Source organism: Erithacus rubecula, assembly GCF_903797595.1.
Source record: "Erithacus rubecula genome assembly, chromosome: Z".
NCBI classification, from domain to species: domain Eukaryota; kingdom Metazoa; phylum Chordata; class Aves; order Passeriformes; family Muscicapidae; genus Erithacus; species Erithacus rubecula.
Window position 1 is genome coordinate 9,542,756 of NC_136661.1, and position 16,037 is coordinate 9,558,792.

At 39.8% G+C, this 16,037-nt stretch overlaps 1 protein-coding gene across 8 annotated transcripts in view; it reads left to right on the top strand.

Annotated features, from left to right (window-relative positions):
- The window catches only part of ANKDD1B (ankyrin repeat and death domain containing 1B), a 26,341-nt gene continuing 10,304 nt past the window's right edge, over nucleotides 1-16,037 (top strand). For 2 of the 8 annotated variants that reach the window (XM_079330255.1, XM_079330261.1), the window contains exons 1-10: nucleotides 1-157; nucleotides 2,844-2,947; nucleotides 4,926-5,024; nucleotides 6,694-6,792; nucleotides 6,883-6,987; nucleotides 8,747-8,845; nucleotides 10,380-10,478; nucleotides 12,243-12,341; nucleotides 13,229-13,327; nucleotides 14,815-14,913. In XM_079330255.1, the coding sequence (XP_079186381.1) occupies nucleotides 82-157; nucleotides 2,844-2,947; nucleotides 4,926-5,024; nucleotides 6,694-6,792; nucleotides 6,883-6,987; nucleotides 8,747-8,845; nucleotides 10,380-10,478; nucleotides 12,243-12,341; nucleotides 13,229-13,327; nucleotides 14,815-14,913 (978 nt within the window). In that variant the 5' untranslated portion in view covers nucleotides 1-81. Of the gene's footprint in view, nucleotides 158-2,843; nucleotides 2,948-3,467; nucleotides 5,025-5,473; nucleotides 5,560-6,693; nucleotides 6,793-6,882; nucleotides 6,988-8,746; nucleotides 8,846-10,379; nucleotides 10,479-12,242; nucleotides 12,342-13,228; nucleotides 13,328-14,814; nucleotides 14,914-16,037 lie in introns of those variants that run through there. The other 6 variants (XM_079330259.1, XM_079330258.1, XM_079330257.1 and 3 more) reach the window with 6 other exon arrangements.

The window sequence follows — 16,037 nt, forward strand, 5'->3', positions numbered from 1 at the left end:
TTGCCGGGGCCAGCGCAGGACACCGCCCTCGGCACAGCGGCCTGGGGCCCTTGGCTGAGGAAGAAGAGGAGCCGGGCAGCAATGAAGGGCCTGAGCCGCCTGCTCCGCGCCGGGGAGGATGCCGCGCAGGGAGCCGGGGCAGTGAGCCACGAGGGCCGTGAGTCGCGGGGCAGAGGCGAGGCCGCCCGGGGCAGCGGGCCAGGCGCGTTACCGCTGCTGCGCCCCGCCAGACCTTTCTGCCTTGACCAGAGAGCAGAATGGGCCGTGGGGGTTGGGAGGGACAGCGTTACACACCAGCTGTTGTAGTAAAAGGCATCCGCAAATGTGTGGATGTGGCATTGGGAGCTGGGCTTTGGCGTGTGGTGTTTCCAGGGGAGGTCCTGCCAGCTGCCCCTGCCCCGCTTTACCTTCCCTTTGAATGCTCTGAGAGGGTTCGTGCGATCACTCGCCTCCCTGGAGCTGAGCATCCACCCCCCGTTTCACAGCCAGCCTGGGCCCCCGTTCTGGGGGCACACAGGGATCAGAGGATGCTGCGCTCAGAAACACAACCCGTGGTGGGGTCTCCAGCCTGCCTACAGTCTGCGAGAGAGCGGGCTGCTCTGGTGTGAGCTGCGGCTACTGAAAACAGGTGGAAACTAAGCGGTGGTTGACAAACCCTGCTTCACCCCAGTCCTGCGATCACAGCGTGACAGCCATGGGCCGTTATTGGACTGTGGTTCTTGCTCCCAGGCTGGCAAAGGGGACAGATAAAAAAAATAAACAACGGATGAAATATCACCATTGGACTCAATGAGTAGTTTTTCCCATTACTTTGAAATGAAAAATTGCCATTTTAGAAGAAAATCTTAATGACTTAACAAGATCTCTACTTTCCTCTAGTATTTTTATTTCCAAGAAAAAGAAAACCCAGAGAAAACTTTGAAAATATTGTCAGATCCTTAAATATATTATTTCATTTTTAGAAACAATAGGGTAAAAGTACTTTCATTGCTATGTGAATCCAAGTATTGTTGATTTTTTTTTTTAATTTTTACCTCCTTGAACCTTTTCAGCTAATTCAAATGGCACATGGTGTGTCTGCATTGTCATGGTTATTAACTCCTGCATCACTAAGAAGTATGAAGAGAGAGAGAGATTATTAAGAAATGCAATGCATAGAGCAAAAGGTCTTTTTAGTAGCACATGGCCAATTCGTGGCTTCTGGACAAGAGAGAAAAGAACATTATTTTTTGTTAAAACTACAAAACTTGTATAGAACTACAAAAGGCCTTGCTGATGCATATACAGCAAAGAAACATTATTTTATCTTGTTTTTGAAGGTAGTGTTGAGTAAAGTCTTGAGGGTGTTCATGGTTGTCCTGAGATATATTTATCTCTGCATCCTCATGTAAGATACAGCAGTCAGCAAGAATGAATGTGGCCTGATTGTAATTAATTGCAGCTAATTAGTGCTGTACCTTTTTCTCTACATTTGCCACAAATTTGCCTTGAGCAAGATATCCTTTGACCAATGTTTACCTGAGTTTGAAATCAAGTTAGTAGACAGCTCTGTTGGAAACTTCCTGGAGTAATGACTATGCAAACTGGGACTGAAGCATTTATTCTTCAAAGATCACTGTTCATAATGATGATTTTGCTGTCAGCGAAGCTCCTTGTCACAGGTGCCAGGAGTGCATTTTTATTTGCAAATGCTTATTTTCTTTTCTTTTTTTGTTTTTTTCTTCCTTGTGCCTGCATGTTGTAATACATATAACACATGTACTCTGTTTCCCAGAGAAGTTTGGAAGGATGATTCTTATTTGAGGCACTTGGATAATTCATAGGAAAACTGTAAACACTTTTGCAAGTATCCAGTTGAATTTCTGATTCATTTTGTACAGTAAAAATGTGATTTTCCTTACCTTGATCTTCAGTCATACTGCCTCAAGCTGTGTCTGTATTAGGCAATAATAAACTTAGACATAATATGATAGGATGAACTTAGAGAGGGCTCCAAGGAATAGATAATTCCTGTAGTTTCTGGTCCAACAGAGTGACTCCTCCTTGGTCATAGCATTGGACAAATGGCCTTCAGCCTAGAATATTGTAGACAGAAAACATCCAACTAGTTATATTTTAAGTATGATGTACTATTGGATTAAAAATGTCTACTAGCATTTTTGCAACTGGTGTAGCTGCTATATGATTTTCTTCTAAGTGATTAATTAAATATTATGGTAGAAACATGAAAAATATTCTAACCTTCCGGTAAACTAGTTATCAGACACTGGAGTTTTACTTTACAGAATTACTGAATTTGCCTTGTAACTACTTTAGCTGACCAAAAAAATGCTGATTTTTGAATGGAGACATTAAAGGAAGGTCTCAGTTCAGAAGTGGGTTTTGTTTGTTTTGGTTTGTTTTTTCCAGTCATGTCACACTGTTTGGTTACCACTTTACACATATTGTGTGTTGGTGGTGTGTTTTAAAACAGAACAATTTCTCAAAGTATAGGAAATAAAGGCTGCAGATTGTAGCATTCACTGCTATGCCTATGCAGTAATTTGGGATGCAGTTAGATAGTAAGAGCTTAATAAGCACACTGTTGCTGTGAGTCCAAACTCTGGTAATCCATGTTGTGCAAAGTCTCCCTTTAGTTGCACTTAAAAGTTGAAACTAGAAATATCAGCCAGATGTCTCTAAAAGAGAAAAACATAGTCATGAAATGCTTTGATGATGAGAAGTAAGTGATTCTCATAACATTAAATCAGTACAAATAACAGAAAGTATAAACAGTATTATCCCTTATGTTGGTTATGGCTACTTTTTTAATAATACGGGTTTTCATATCATGTTTTCCACAGTACTGCCAGATGAGAGAGAATTTCAATATGCTGCTAAAATGAACAATTTGGATACCATGGAAAAGCTGTTTAAAAAGAATGTTAATATAAATGCTGTAGATACTGTGAGTATGAAGTGCCTGGCAGATCACTGATATGAAGGGTGGCTCCTTGGGGTTTCATGGGGGAGAGCCAGCATGCCCCCTCAGCTGCGAGGTGGTGAGGCTGCAGAAGTGCCCTCTAGGACTTGATGAAGAATCATTTCATATGGAAATTATGGACATTAAGATTTGTGCAGCATAACTCTCAGGTTTTGCAGTAGTCAGTGTATCACACTGGGAGCTAAGGGCTTCTCAGTTGTGCCCCTGCCATAGTGTTTCCTGAGAGCTCTTTGGTGACTAATTTCTCAAGTTCTGCATCTTTCAAGTGGGATGACTTTACCTCACTTTAAGGGTGGATTAATGCTGCTAGCATTACAAATTTCTAGAAAGAAGTATTACTCTTTGGTCTGCATGGAACTGTGGCAACATCTTCTGTCTCCAGCCTGAACTTGGAGTTCAGATTTACCGTAGATACACAAAAATGCATTTCTTATGCTGACTTCAACACTAGGCCTAAAATCTAAGGATGTATACTTCACAGCTAAATATATCAATGTGTTCCACATGTTCCACTCCCAACATCTGGGAGTTTTTGCATAACAGTGTTCTCTCAATGGCTACATATAAATCATCTACCCATGAATATCCAATGTTACTTAATTTGGGTTCTGAAAAAATTTGCTTCCCATGTCCACATGCATTTTCACCCACTGGGGAATTTAGAGGCTAGTATAGTGCATTTCTTGATTTGTATATGAAACAGACAAGAAGGCAAACATTTCCTTTGAGCACACTTCTCTTGAATACTGAGAGTATCAATTGCATTATACTCTAAAAGGTCACTTAAAAATAGTTATTTCTTCCTTCTTGCTTTCTAGAATTCAGGAAATTAAACTAAATGCATTTTTCAATCCAGTAGTTTGAAACTTTACTCTGTCATTCTTAAATTAGACCCATAGTATGAGAGTTACTACCATAGCTGGAGAGGAGTGGTGCTTTGATTGATTGTCCTAGTGGGGATGTAGCTTGTGCTGGCAAAGCATTTGTTTTGTTAATGTTGATCATTTCTGCCCTTGTACTCTCAAGCCAAATAAGAAAGGCTGTGAAAAGATGAGTTTTTTGATAGTACTTTTTCTAGAGTACAAGAGACATAAATACATGTCATAAATGCCTCCTTTTTATTCCTTTCAATACATGCAGTTGTAAATTTAAATTTATACACGAGAAGTCAGGTCATCTTCAGAGAATCTAAGAAAATAAATCCAAACTGACTTTTAAAATTAATTGATTAAATCTCTTAGACATCTTTGTATGAAGACTATCAGTGACTTATGTTAAATCCAGTTATGTCCACTTTAACTGAAAGCAAAACTCTCTCCAATAAAATTCGTTTCAATTTAAGCAATCCATTTTGCCACAAATTGCTTTATGGAAGTCTTCTTGGGAAGCACTGAGCCCGTTCACCTCTGTAAAGTTACTCACTGTTTGCAAAGTGGTAGCTTTCATTTACGTGATGATGACTCAGTTTGGGAAAGTGACTGAATGAGGGAGAAATCTTGCCTTGCATTGTAGAGGTTTAGACAAAAGCAAGGAGGATATTGAAAGCAAATCTGTATACATGTAGTCTTCAGCTATTCAAACTACACCATGCAATAAAATAATAAACAAGGATGCTTCTTGTACTGCATACACCTCCCCCTGTGCAATGTTTGACTACCTAATCCCATTGTGACATTTCATTGACATGACAATACTATGTAGACTAACAAAATAATTCTGTTTTTATTAGAATTCTCTAATACAAATATCTAAATTCTATCCAATGAAACAAAACAAAATATGTAGATAAAGATCAAGTGTGAGACTGTTGAAAGAGAAATATAAAATAGTACATATTAACAGGTACATTTGGTAACAACCAGAGAATTCCAAAATCCTGACCACCTATGCAGGGAAAAGAACTGTATTACAAACCTGACAAACAAAACTTTGCTTATTCCAGCTGAAGCGCACAGCATTCCATTTTGCTGTTGCAGGAGGCCATGTGTCTGTGGTGGATTTTCTTCTTCATCACAAAGCTAGACTTGACATGGCAGATCAGGTAAGATGGCTTACTTGTTTTGATTCACATGTATAGGAACACCTTGGAGGAATAGTAAAAGTAGGTATCTTTCTTGTGCTCCCAATTGTGCAAAGTTAAGAGCTTGCAGTAAAACATCTGGTTTGTCTTAGATCTGCATATATTTATATGAAAAAAGCATTTTTAGAGGAAAAACACGTTACCTAAAGTATTAGATAACTTGAATACCTGAGTGAGCACAAGGCACCTCCCTTGGCCACAGTGTTCATGTAATACTGCCAAGGATATTATTTGTCTTGTGTGCTGCATGAGCACGCTGCTGACTCATGTTCAACTTAGTGTGCACCAGGACCCCCAGGGCTTCCTGTGCCAAACTGCTTTCCTGACAGTTGTCCCTAGCCTAGATTTCCTCCTCCTGAGGGGCAGAACTTTGCATTTCCCCCTGCTGAATTTCATTATGTTCTTGCCAGGCGATTTCTCCAGCCTGTTAAGGTTTCCCTGCATGGCAGCACACCAATATGGTCTATCAGTCATTCCTCCCAGTTTAATATAATCTGTAAGTTTGCTGTGGGTACATTCTACCCATCATTAAAGTCATTAATGCAGATTTTTAGTAGCATTCCCAGGATGGATGCCTACTAGGCATTGCTTGTGAGTGCCTTCCATCTATTGGAAGGTTTTTTCAGGCAGACTTTTGGGCGACAGCCACAAATTTTGTTGAAGTCCAGATTTATTTTATTGCCTGCATATGATGTACACATTCCATGTTGCCCTCCACTGTTTTCCAGTGCAATTTCTGCAAATACGGGAAAGACTGATAAAGTGGAGCAAGTCCCATGCAGAGCCATGCAGAATGATTAGAAGTGCAGCATGTGGTGTATGAGGAGGTGTCCTAAACATCCTCTTACAGAGCTCCATGTCATTCCCTCTGGTCCTGCTAGGTCAGTGCCTGGCCCTCCCCTTCCCCTCACAAGGAAGCTGTAACTGCAGTGAGGTCTTCCCTCAGTCTCCTCCAGGCTGAGCAGACCAAGTGACCTCAGTTGTTTTTCATATGGTTTCCCATCAAGGTCCTTCATCATCTTTGTGTTCCTCCTTTGGACACTCTTTAATAGCTTTATATCCTTCTGTTGTTGCAGCCAAAACTGCACCCAGTGCTCAAGGTGAGGCTGCACCAGCACAGAGTTGAGCTAGTCCTTTTGTTTTTAAGATGTTAAAAACAGGGTTCTTTTTCTCCTGTAAGAGAAAAGTTTTTTAGACAATTTGAGAGGTGAGAACACTAGAAAGAGTCCTAAATAGAAAATAATAGTGACCCATGGAAATACATTGCATATTATCACTTGGAATGTCTGCACCCAGGACTATCTACTATCTGCGTGGTTTCTGGAGACAGAAAATAATTTCCAGGTAGGACTTAATCCCTCTGTCTTAAAATGGGATGAGTCCTTCTCTAGAGATGCCAGATCTTCTATCAAGAAGAGGTCAAACATTCATCTTACTCTAGGTCTTACTTATTGCATTTAGCTTAATTTAAGTGAGATGAATCCCACCCACACTGTGAAGTGTTCATATTGCTTTTCTAAAAGCCTTCAGGTTGGAACCTACTAATACACTGAATCAGTAAAAAAAATTTAAAGAAATTTGGACTGAGGTATTTTGGTGGTAATTTCTGCCTTTGTCATTTTATTTCAAGCATGGCCTGACAGTGATTCATCTTGCAGCTTGGACTGGAAATCTGGATATAATGCGAAAATTAGTTAAAGCAGGTGCTGATCAAAAGGCTAAGAATGAGGTTTGTTGATGACAAGTTTTTACTAACCCTGAACATGTTTATGTTGGAAAAAAATAAAACGTTCTTACAGATTGATTTACCATTTTTCAGGAAGGAATGAATGTACTGCATTTTGCAGCTCAGAGCAACAGCATTAAAATAGTTGATTATTTCCTGCAAGATCTTCATCTGAATGACTTGAACCAACCTGATGGGGTACAGTGCATTTCTGTTTATTTATTTGATGCCATGAGGCTTTTGTTTTAGGGGAAACAATCTCAACTTGAGAAATTTCAATGAATTTTAATTTATTGACAGTTACATATGCTTTTAGTTACTGACTTGGATATTTAGAAACAGGTAAAAGAAACAACCAGACAAGCACTTAGGGGCAACACCTTTACTCTGTCTTTGCCCAGTTCAGTTGGACTGCAGACACCTTCTGATGTCCTTGATTTTGCTACATGTGATGCTCAGTAATGGTAAGGCAATGGGATGCAGAGGAGTTTTGGTTCAGTCCCCAGTGGATTCCTCTTTTTCTGCTCTTTGCTTCTTACTATTTTCCTCTGCTCCAGAAAGCTTCTTGCATGGGCTGCAGTCACCCTGTGGGTGTACCTTCCCCTATGTCTCCTCCCATGCATCTTGTGTCTCCTGTATCTCCCCTTGTGCATCCTCCCACAGCAGTGCCCAGCCATTCTAAATACATTTTCACAGGAGCATCATTTGGTTCTGTGGTGGGTTAAGTGTTGGCACATTGTGGGATGGTTTGGTCCACTGTAGAGCCAGCTGGAAATGTCTGTGACTAGATCAGGGCAGACTTTGACATTTCCCACACAGTTCATCTTCAGAGACCCGTGCCCTTACCAAAACCTGCCATTTTTGGCCAACATGGCCTTGTTTCATCAAAGTAGAACATAGCTGTGTGCAGCCATCCTACAGAGGTGCACTGACTCTCCAACAGTGCCTCATCCTCATCAGGTTTTCTGTGTTTTTATTTTTATCTCCACAATGTTGGGATCTTGTTTTGAAATGCTATGTAGCTAAGTCAGATATTTTATCTTTACATGAAGAAAACTTATTTCTGTGAGATCTGGCACCTGCAGAACAAATTTCCCATATTTGTTTTTTCTGAGTTTCTTGAATTTTATTGGCTAAGGTATAAAATTCTGACTCCTTTTTACGAATGACAAGTCTGACTAAACAGAGTTAATTTAACAGAACATACATTTTAAGGTTTAGGCCTTGGGAAAGGAAAGGTGAGGAGGCCACATGTTGAGGTTGCATCATAATCCTCTACTAGGTGTGTCCATTTTTTTCCTAGACGTTTCTATAGGCACTATCCAGCATGATAAGAAACCTCTTTACCTAGCTGGTTAGATGCCTTACTGTCTGAACAGGGTGTAGTTTTGTGTCTAGATAACATTCTGCAGCAGAGCCTGTAAATGGTTTGAAAAGTTTTTGTTGGTTTCAATACCACCAAAACCCCTTATAATGTACCCCTTATAATGCTAAATTCAGGCCTCCTGGATGACTTCTGAGATATGCCAGTTCTGGTCTCTGTTTCCAGAATTTGGATCAAAGAAATTAACCCACCAAAATGAATATTGCAGTTTCTTTGCTGCCTGTTTCTGAGCATCCTCAGTCTTTTAATGACACAGTTCTTTTGATAAATATTTTCATACTGAGAAAAAATAGGATTAAAATATTTTGAGTGTATTTTCCACTTCTTTACCATTTCTAAAGATTTTTATGTATTTTATTCAGGATATGCGAGATGTATAATCTGTTTATATACACTAAGTATATTTTTAAATTACTGCTCTTCTATGTATCTACTATTGTGTTAATCTCCTTAGTCATGTGATACATAAATTTTAATGTAGGATACATATGCATGCCATATATCTAGCAACTAGAAGTAAAGTGTTTCTACTTTCTGTAACACTGTGTTTCTGTCCGTAATTTTTTTTTCTAGAAGGGTAAAAAGCCATTTCTTCTGGCATCTGAAAAAGGCCATGTTGATATGATAAAAAATTTGATTTCTCTGAAGCTGTCTACATCTGAAAAAGATGAGGTAAATGTTTATTTTCCACAAAAGTCCAACTACAAATGTGATTATGAAAGATTATTTTGTTTCACCGTGTTTATTATACAATCAAATATCAGAGTGTGTTGGACAGATGTTACAGTGATATATGAGACCGACAACATAAAGGATGGTGGTTTTTTTAGTGATAAAGGGAAGGCAGTGGAATGATTGCCTGGAGACTTTTCCATACACATTCATAATTTGTGCAAAGCAAGACTAGCACATGTTTTCTGTTGAGAGAAGTGGGGAAGCCAGTTGAGGATGGTGCCAGTCTCTGTTCTGGGAGATCATATTTCCCAGTGTTTCACTCTGTCTGTACCTGTGTGTTACTGTGTGACCAATTTTTCAAAGGTGTTTAAAAGTTTCAGAATGCAAATAAACACCTATAAACGCTTTTTCAGCAGTACCATAACACTTCAATCTGAGTGAGTTTGCTTTGACACTGTATTTTAAGGTATCTTAGTAATTTTCAAAGTCTACTCTTAAATTTGTTTTTCTTACTTGACCTTTCTTCAATGAGCAAGTTAATATTTCTTTGCATCTGAGACATTGCAAGGACAAATACATTAAAAATTGTGAAATTGTCAGATATTGCATTTACAGAACCATGTAAGTAAGCACTCAGAAAGTGAAATTGGTTTTTTTGGTATTCTGATAATAGTTTAAAAGCAGCAGTGCCACCCAGAGCTCTGCTGTGCTAAGCAGTTTATCAGCAGAGGTTGAAAGATAGCATTGTCCCAGACATCTAGCAGGTTAAAGGTGTCAACAGCACCAGGAGGTAAACACTGTGGTCCTGCAAAATTAGGTAAGAAGCCAGGACAGAAGTTCATTTCCTGGGTCACCAAACCCAATCACACATCAGTGGTAAAAAGGATTCCCACAGTTTCTCACTCAGTGCTGTGAGTCAAAAACTGCTCTGGACTCTCATTTTTCTGAGAGCTAGAATTCTTTTAATTTTTTTTTTTTAAGCCGTTTTTATACTATTTTGTATGCTTGCATTTTCCTTTAGTTCCAAACCCACTGCTCTGCCTGAAGTTGTTCTTTGCTTTTATTTGCTTGGTGGTGTGTTTTTTTGGTTTTGGTTTTGTTTCTGTTTTGTGTTCTTAATTTCCTGGAAAGAAATAGCACTGACCACAACAGAGATCAAAGATTGTAATGTTAATATCAAAGCCATGGCAAATTTTTATACACTGACCTAGGCTTTTTTGCTCTTTAAATCAGTGATCTTGGGGGCTCAGTAGTACCCAGCCTTGTGGGAACCAGTACCTGAAGTTCTCTTCTGATTAATTTGTTGGGAACTAGAATTTCAGATATTTTTGCTGGTATCCACTGAAGTTTTCAGACAACCAACTAGATCAGCAGCATTAGACTGAATCTAGGCACATGCAGTGTGTAGCTGCCTCCCTCTCCTTGTATATAAGAGAGACTTGTATGTCAAAGACCAAAGGCTTTGTGTTGGTTTTGGTTAATTTCTTTATTCTGGGTTTTAAAATATGTTATTTGGTATTTTAATTTCAAGGAGGGAAACACAGCATTGCATTTAGCAGCCAAAAATGGTCACAGTGGAGTTGTAGAAATTCTGCTTGAGCAGTGGGAAGAAATAAATGACCTCAATCAGGTAAGTATACTAAACTATTGAAAGAAATAAAGTTAGAGTTTTGAAATTTTTTTTAAAAAATGAAATTTCAAAGGAAGAGATGTGTCACTAAGGAGACTTTATTAGTCTTGCTGGTTTCCTAGTAACTTTAACTTTTTGTTTCAAAAAGGAAGCATCCTGTTTCCTTGTTCCTTGTCTAATAAGTTAACCTTGAGTAACTCCCTCGGTGTCTCTGTCCTCTATCCTTACATACATCCTCCCCTGCATTTGGCAAGCCCTTGCATAACTACTGGCAGAAAAGAACAGAGGAAGACCTTAACCTCCCTTGCTTTCTGTCATGCAGCATTTTTAGCCATGTGATCCCATTCCTCTTAATATCTCACTGTTAAGCACTTCTGGTGCTTTTCAGCCTATTCTTTGAGCCAGTTCAGCTTGCATACCAAGCACACACCATCACAGGCCCCTCAGCAGAGGGGGTCTCAGATTTGTACCTAGTCCATCTGCACTCAGTGGCACAAAACTGGCTGTAGACACTACCTACCCAATTTGCTTTCCTGGGTTAGTACTGGTGAGCCCAGCCAGCTTATTCATCAACTGCATATTGGCTGGGAAGGTTGTATCCCTGAGGTAATGCACTCTTGAGCTTCATTTTAAGGCTTAATCAAGGAGTGGAGGAAGGAAATGCACACTAACTGCTCATCTCAGTATTGCTTGCAAAGGGTTCGTGTCTCTCCTTTTTCTTCTATGGGGCAGCTGGAACAACCTGGGCAAGATAATTTCCTTTGTTGTAGGCTGGCATGCCCACTGTGGGAGCCTGCCATGTGGCTGATGGTTTGTTCTGCTGGGCCAGTGGGCAAAATTAGCAACTCCTACCCAAGGCCCTCCTCTTACTTTATGAGTGGCAGACTGATGAGTTAAGAAGTTCCCTCTTATCCAACTTGTCTGCTGTTTTCAGCTGTTCCTGCTGTGAGGCAAACAAACCTCTTTGACATGTGGAGCCCTCATGTTTCCAGGGCTTGTCTAAGAATGTTTCTTCTGCACACACAGAACTTGGGCTGCTTGTGCCCCTGTCTTGGCATGGCTGATAGTGTGACCTTCCCATCCAGCTGGAGATGTTGGGACCTGGGTATGAACAGATCTCTCTTCCCATAGTGTGAGCAAAGTACTAAAATGTATTAAGTTTACCAGAATAATGTCAGAATTTCAAACAAAGAAAAATTCTGATTTATTGATTCCTTTGTGATTGTTGAAACACCAGAGTAACTTCCATTAAATCTTTGTGTACTTTAGATGTTGGGAAGCTGGAATTAGGTCATTGAGTAACTGATGTATCCCTTTTTATAGACTTGCTGCGGAGACATAGAGACTCCTTCAGTGTGAAAAGATTTTAAATAAGTATGACACAGTATTATTTCTGCTAAAAGTTTTCCTTATCACTTTCCTTAGCACTTGAGGCTGTGAATTTGTCAGAAATCTATAGCATTGTACTCAACAGAAATTGGAATAACTGTATGTATTAGCCTGCTAGTTATGTTGCCTGGTATTGATTGGTAACAATTGCTGCCCACCAAAAAGAGCATGATTAATACTAAAGAAATAGTTTTCTGTATTGAAACCACAATATACATCTGTCCAGATAAACATCATCTGTCACTTAACTGCTGGTGAGTAACCATGTCACTCAAGAGTTGGATGAGCCTGATGGAGCCTACCAGAAGGGTTTTGTGTCTCAGTATTTTAGTCACATGTCTTAAATTGGAACAGACATTTTGTCTCTTGGTCTAGAATGGAGAAACTGCATTTTACTTGGCTGTTGAAGGAGGTCATGAAAAATGTGCTGAACTCTTACTGGAGGCAGGGAGTGACATCAATGTTTCAACTCAGGTATGTGCACACTATCCCTCCTACTGGGACATACTAGACTGTGGAAAGGACCTTACTAATAAAGGATATTTGCTCTGTTTTATTTTGTGGAATGGGAAAAATAGAATGGAGAATTCAGAGAGTACTAACAGAATAAAACCAGTGTAGGAGAAAAGTAGTGTTAACTTTATTTGATGGAGTACTGTGGTGAAGCTTTTTATTTCCTGTATGCCCACTAGTACAACATATGACTAGAAAATAGGATAACTGAAATCTTCATTTTTGGCAGTGTATGTGACTGATCTGATGACAAACTTGTTCTTTACATCTGATTCCTGAGCTGCAGTCCGACTCATATCTGCTGAGTGGCCTTGTCTGGCCTGCTGCAGGAAGTTTATGACTCCAGCAGAATGAGAACCTGTTTGTTTAAGCAGAATTATTTTGTAAAAGTTAATTTTGAAATTTATTTCTATTAATTTATTTCTATTTATTTTTCTATTGATTTATTAACTATTCTATGGATTTATTGGTTAATGTGACTGTACTGGCGTGGTAAGTCTAACAAACTAATGGAGTAGGAGATATCTTGGCATTGTTGTTGTCCATGGCACAGTATAGATGATGATGCTGATCTGTATTTTAAGAGAAGTTGGATGGGGCTATAGGATAGGTGTTCTTCAGTATGCTGTTGTGATACAGTAAAAATGGGCATTTCCTTCACTGGTCACAAAAACATCATGCTAACTGCTGATCTGCATAATTTTGTATCATTTTGTCAAAATGCTTTATTGGGGAGGAGATACTAAGACAAATTTAAAGGCACTATTATCCTATATTAATACCTCTCTTTGTTACTGTTTTTCCAGCAATAAAAGTGTAAGTTTCACTGTCTATCAAATCTCTTTCAGAGCAATAGCAGTGCTTTGCAGGTTGCAATTCAGAATGGACATCTATCCTTGGTTACTTTTCTTATTGATAAGAATATTGACCTGGTTGCTAAACCTGAGGTGAGTATTTATCATTATTTAACTCTTCTGCTGCTGCCCAGCCTGTCCTATCTTTCCATGGGAGTTCAGATGGTTGAGTGAGATTGAGTAGCTCCTTGGATTTTTTCTTGCACACTTTGTTTCTAGATGCTGATTAGCAACACACACACCAATAGAGACAAGGCCCTGTTGCCAACCCAGTGAGTGCCTGAGCAGGCTGGTGCAGTGCAGAGTAGACAAGGTTAAGCCAAGGGTCAGGCATTTGAACTTAGCAGTAGTAATGCTGTGGGCAAACAGTCAACTTGATTTTGCATAAAGATAACTAAAATGTAGATAAACACTTCAGTGCTTTCACCCTTTGCAGGCAAATGCACCCTCAGTGCCTTCAAAATCTGCATGCCAAGATTTATTTCAATTTTAAAAGAAAGAGGTATTTGCATTATCCTAATTTTCTCTCTGTTTAGACATTACACATATTTGAGATTTTCTATGAATAGGAAATTATTTTCCACTTCTACAGTACACAGAATCTGAACCTCATGACTTATGCCATGATCACTGGCATCTTACAGAAACCTATCAAGGAATAACAATTTATGACCTGGTTGAAATGATTTAAAGGTCAGAGAGTTGTTGTGCTGCTTGTTCTCATTAGCTTTCTGTAGCAGAAGCAGCTCAAAATATTGTAACTTACATTTTGCAAACATTTCCATCACAATATTGCATAAGAGCTTGCTTTATTTTTCTGTAGCCCTGAAAAAATGGCTGTGTTTTATAAAGACACTGAACTGGTGCCTGGCACCATGAATGGCAGTGGTATGGAGTTATTCTTTAGCTGTATTTCACAAGAAACTCATCAATCAGGGTTCAACATACAAAGAGATTTGCCAAACTAGTGTGGATTTTGACTGGTGTTGCATCTGTGCCCTGGGTATAGTAACAAATAATCACTCAAATAAAACCTCTGTCATAGTAGCTGTAATTTATCATATTTTATACATATGACAGCAGGTCACTTTAGTATAAAGAGCATTTCCAGTAGCAGCATGTGACAAGGGTTTGTTCCTGGGAAGTAGATTTCGACATCAGTTTACCGAATACAGAATGAGTCTGTCTCCAGACCATTCAACAAAGGGCAAAGCCACTTTTCTGAGGGAGCAGGAACATTACCCTAATCTCTCTGTTGTCAGGATAGCAGCACATCACAGGTAGGAAGACTTAAGAGGAGTGCTTTGCTGCACTCCTAAGTTGTGGCACACTGCTGCACACCCCGTGCACTCAGGATTTCCTCAGCTGTGTTTTTTTGCCTGTTTCTGTGGGTTTTGCAGGAGCAGGCTACCACCTCTGATGTAACTCCCCACATCCAGGTGTGTTTTCTGCAGTCTTGAACCTCTGCTAGAGCATGTCACCTTTGCAAGCTAGTGGACTTCAATAAGCACCTCTTTCTTGTTTGCATGAGCTTATAATAATGTACCCAAGTATAACAATTTATTATTTTCCCTCCACAGCAGAAGAATTCCCCTCTCCATTTAGCCATTATCAGAAATAATCTACCAGTAGTAAAATGCCTTTTGGATGCCAATCACGACATAAACTCCTTAAATCACGTAAGAAAAGCTGAGATTTTACCCTTTATTGGTAAATGAGAGATTCTGTGGGTTTTACTTGAACTTTCTTTTCCTTATGAGCGCGGGCATAGAAAAATAGGAAGGAAGAGGCAGTTCCCTCCTAATCTTTTTGTGTGTATACTTATGCATTAGTCACTGGTACATGCTGTGCTAATATTGTTTGAGCAACAAAAGAATAGCACAATGCTGTATACTCAGAAAATGATTGGGTAATATGTTGTTCAAGTGTTACGGTTCACGTGTAAATAAATCACAGAAATGTCTCAGTGGTATTGGCTTCAGAGGGAAGCCCAGTGCAGAATGTTATTTGGCTGAAAAGAAGTTAATTTTTCCTTAAAGCAGCCCACCATGTGCAGTGTTTTAAATCTGTGACCAAAACAATGCTGGTAAGACAAGGCTGTTAAAGCTGTTACTGAGCAATCCTTGCACAGCACCAAGGCCTTCTCTGTCTCACACTCTGTGCCCCCACATTTACTGACTGGGGTGCTCAGGGAGCTGGGAGGGGGCAGAGCTGAGCAGCACAGCAACACTCAGTGACAAGGTCACAGGTCTGTGTGATGCAGTCAGTGAGTGTGCCCAGCTTTTAACTGAAGGGATTTTTGAGCCCCTCCACAGGCAGCTACAGCTGTCTTCCTTGCCTTAACCAGGATTCTTTCACCCTGCTTGGTGCCAGTGCTCTTTGGAGGCCTGGTTGGTTGTTGGCCAGTTTGCTGTAGATCAGATCAGTTCACTGTAGATCATACCCACCACTGACATGTGTCATACTTACTTTGGTGTCGTCATGCTGGATCCTTTTTTGCTGTACAAAACCTCCTATGATTGTTGATACCCATTTCTGCTTTTGCTATGTTGCATCTCACTTTATATTGCTTTGCCTGTGGAGGATGATAAAAGCACTGACTTTTGCCTCATCTGTGTTTTTGCCACTTACAATGCCACTCTCTGTGTAATCAGGAGACCATCTTGTCGAGAAAATCAACAGTTACATCTTTTCCTTTCCCTCCTTGGAGAGGTGCTTTGTTGAATGCATGGAATGAATGGCATTTGCCCCTTCTTCTCCCCCAGGACAGGTCTCACCCACCTTCTTGTAACACTAGTTAGTT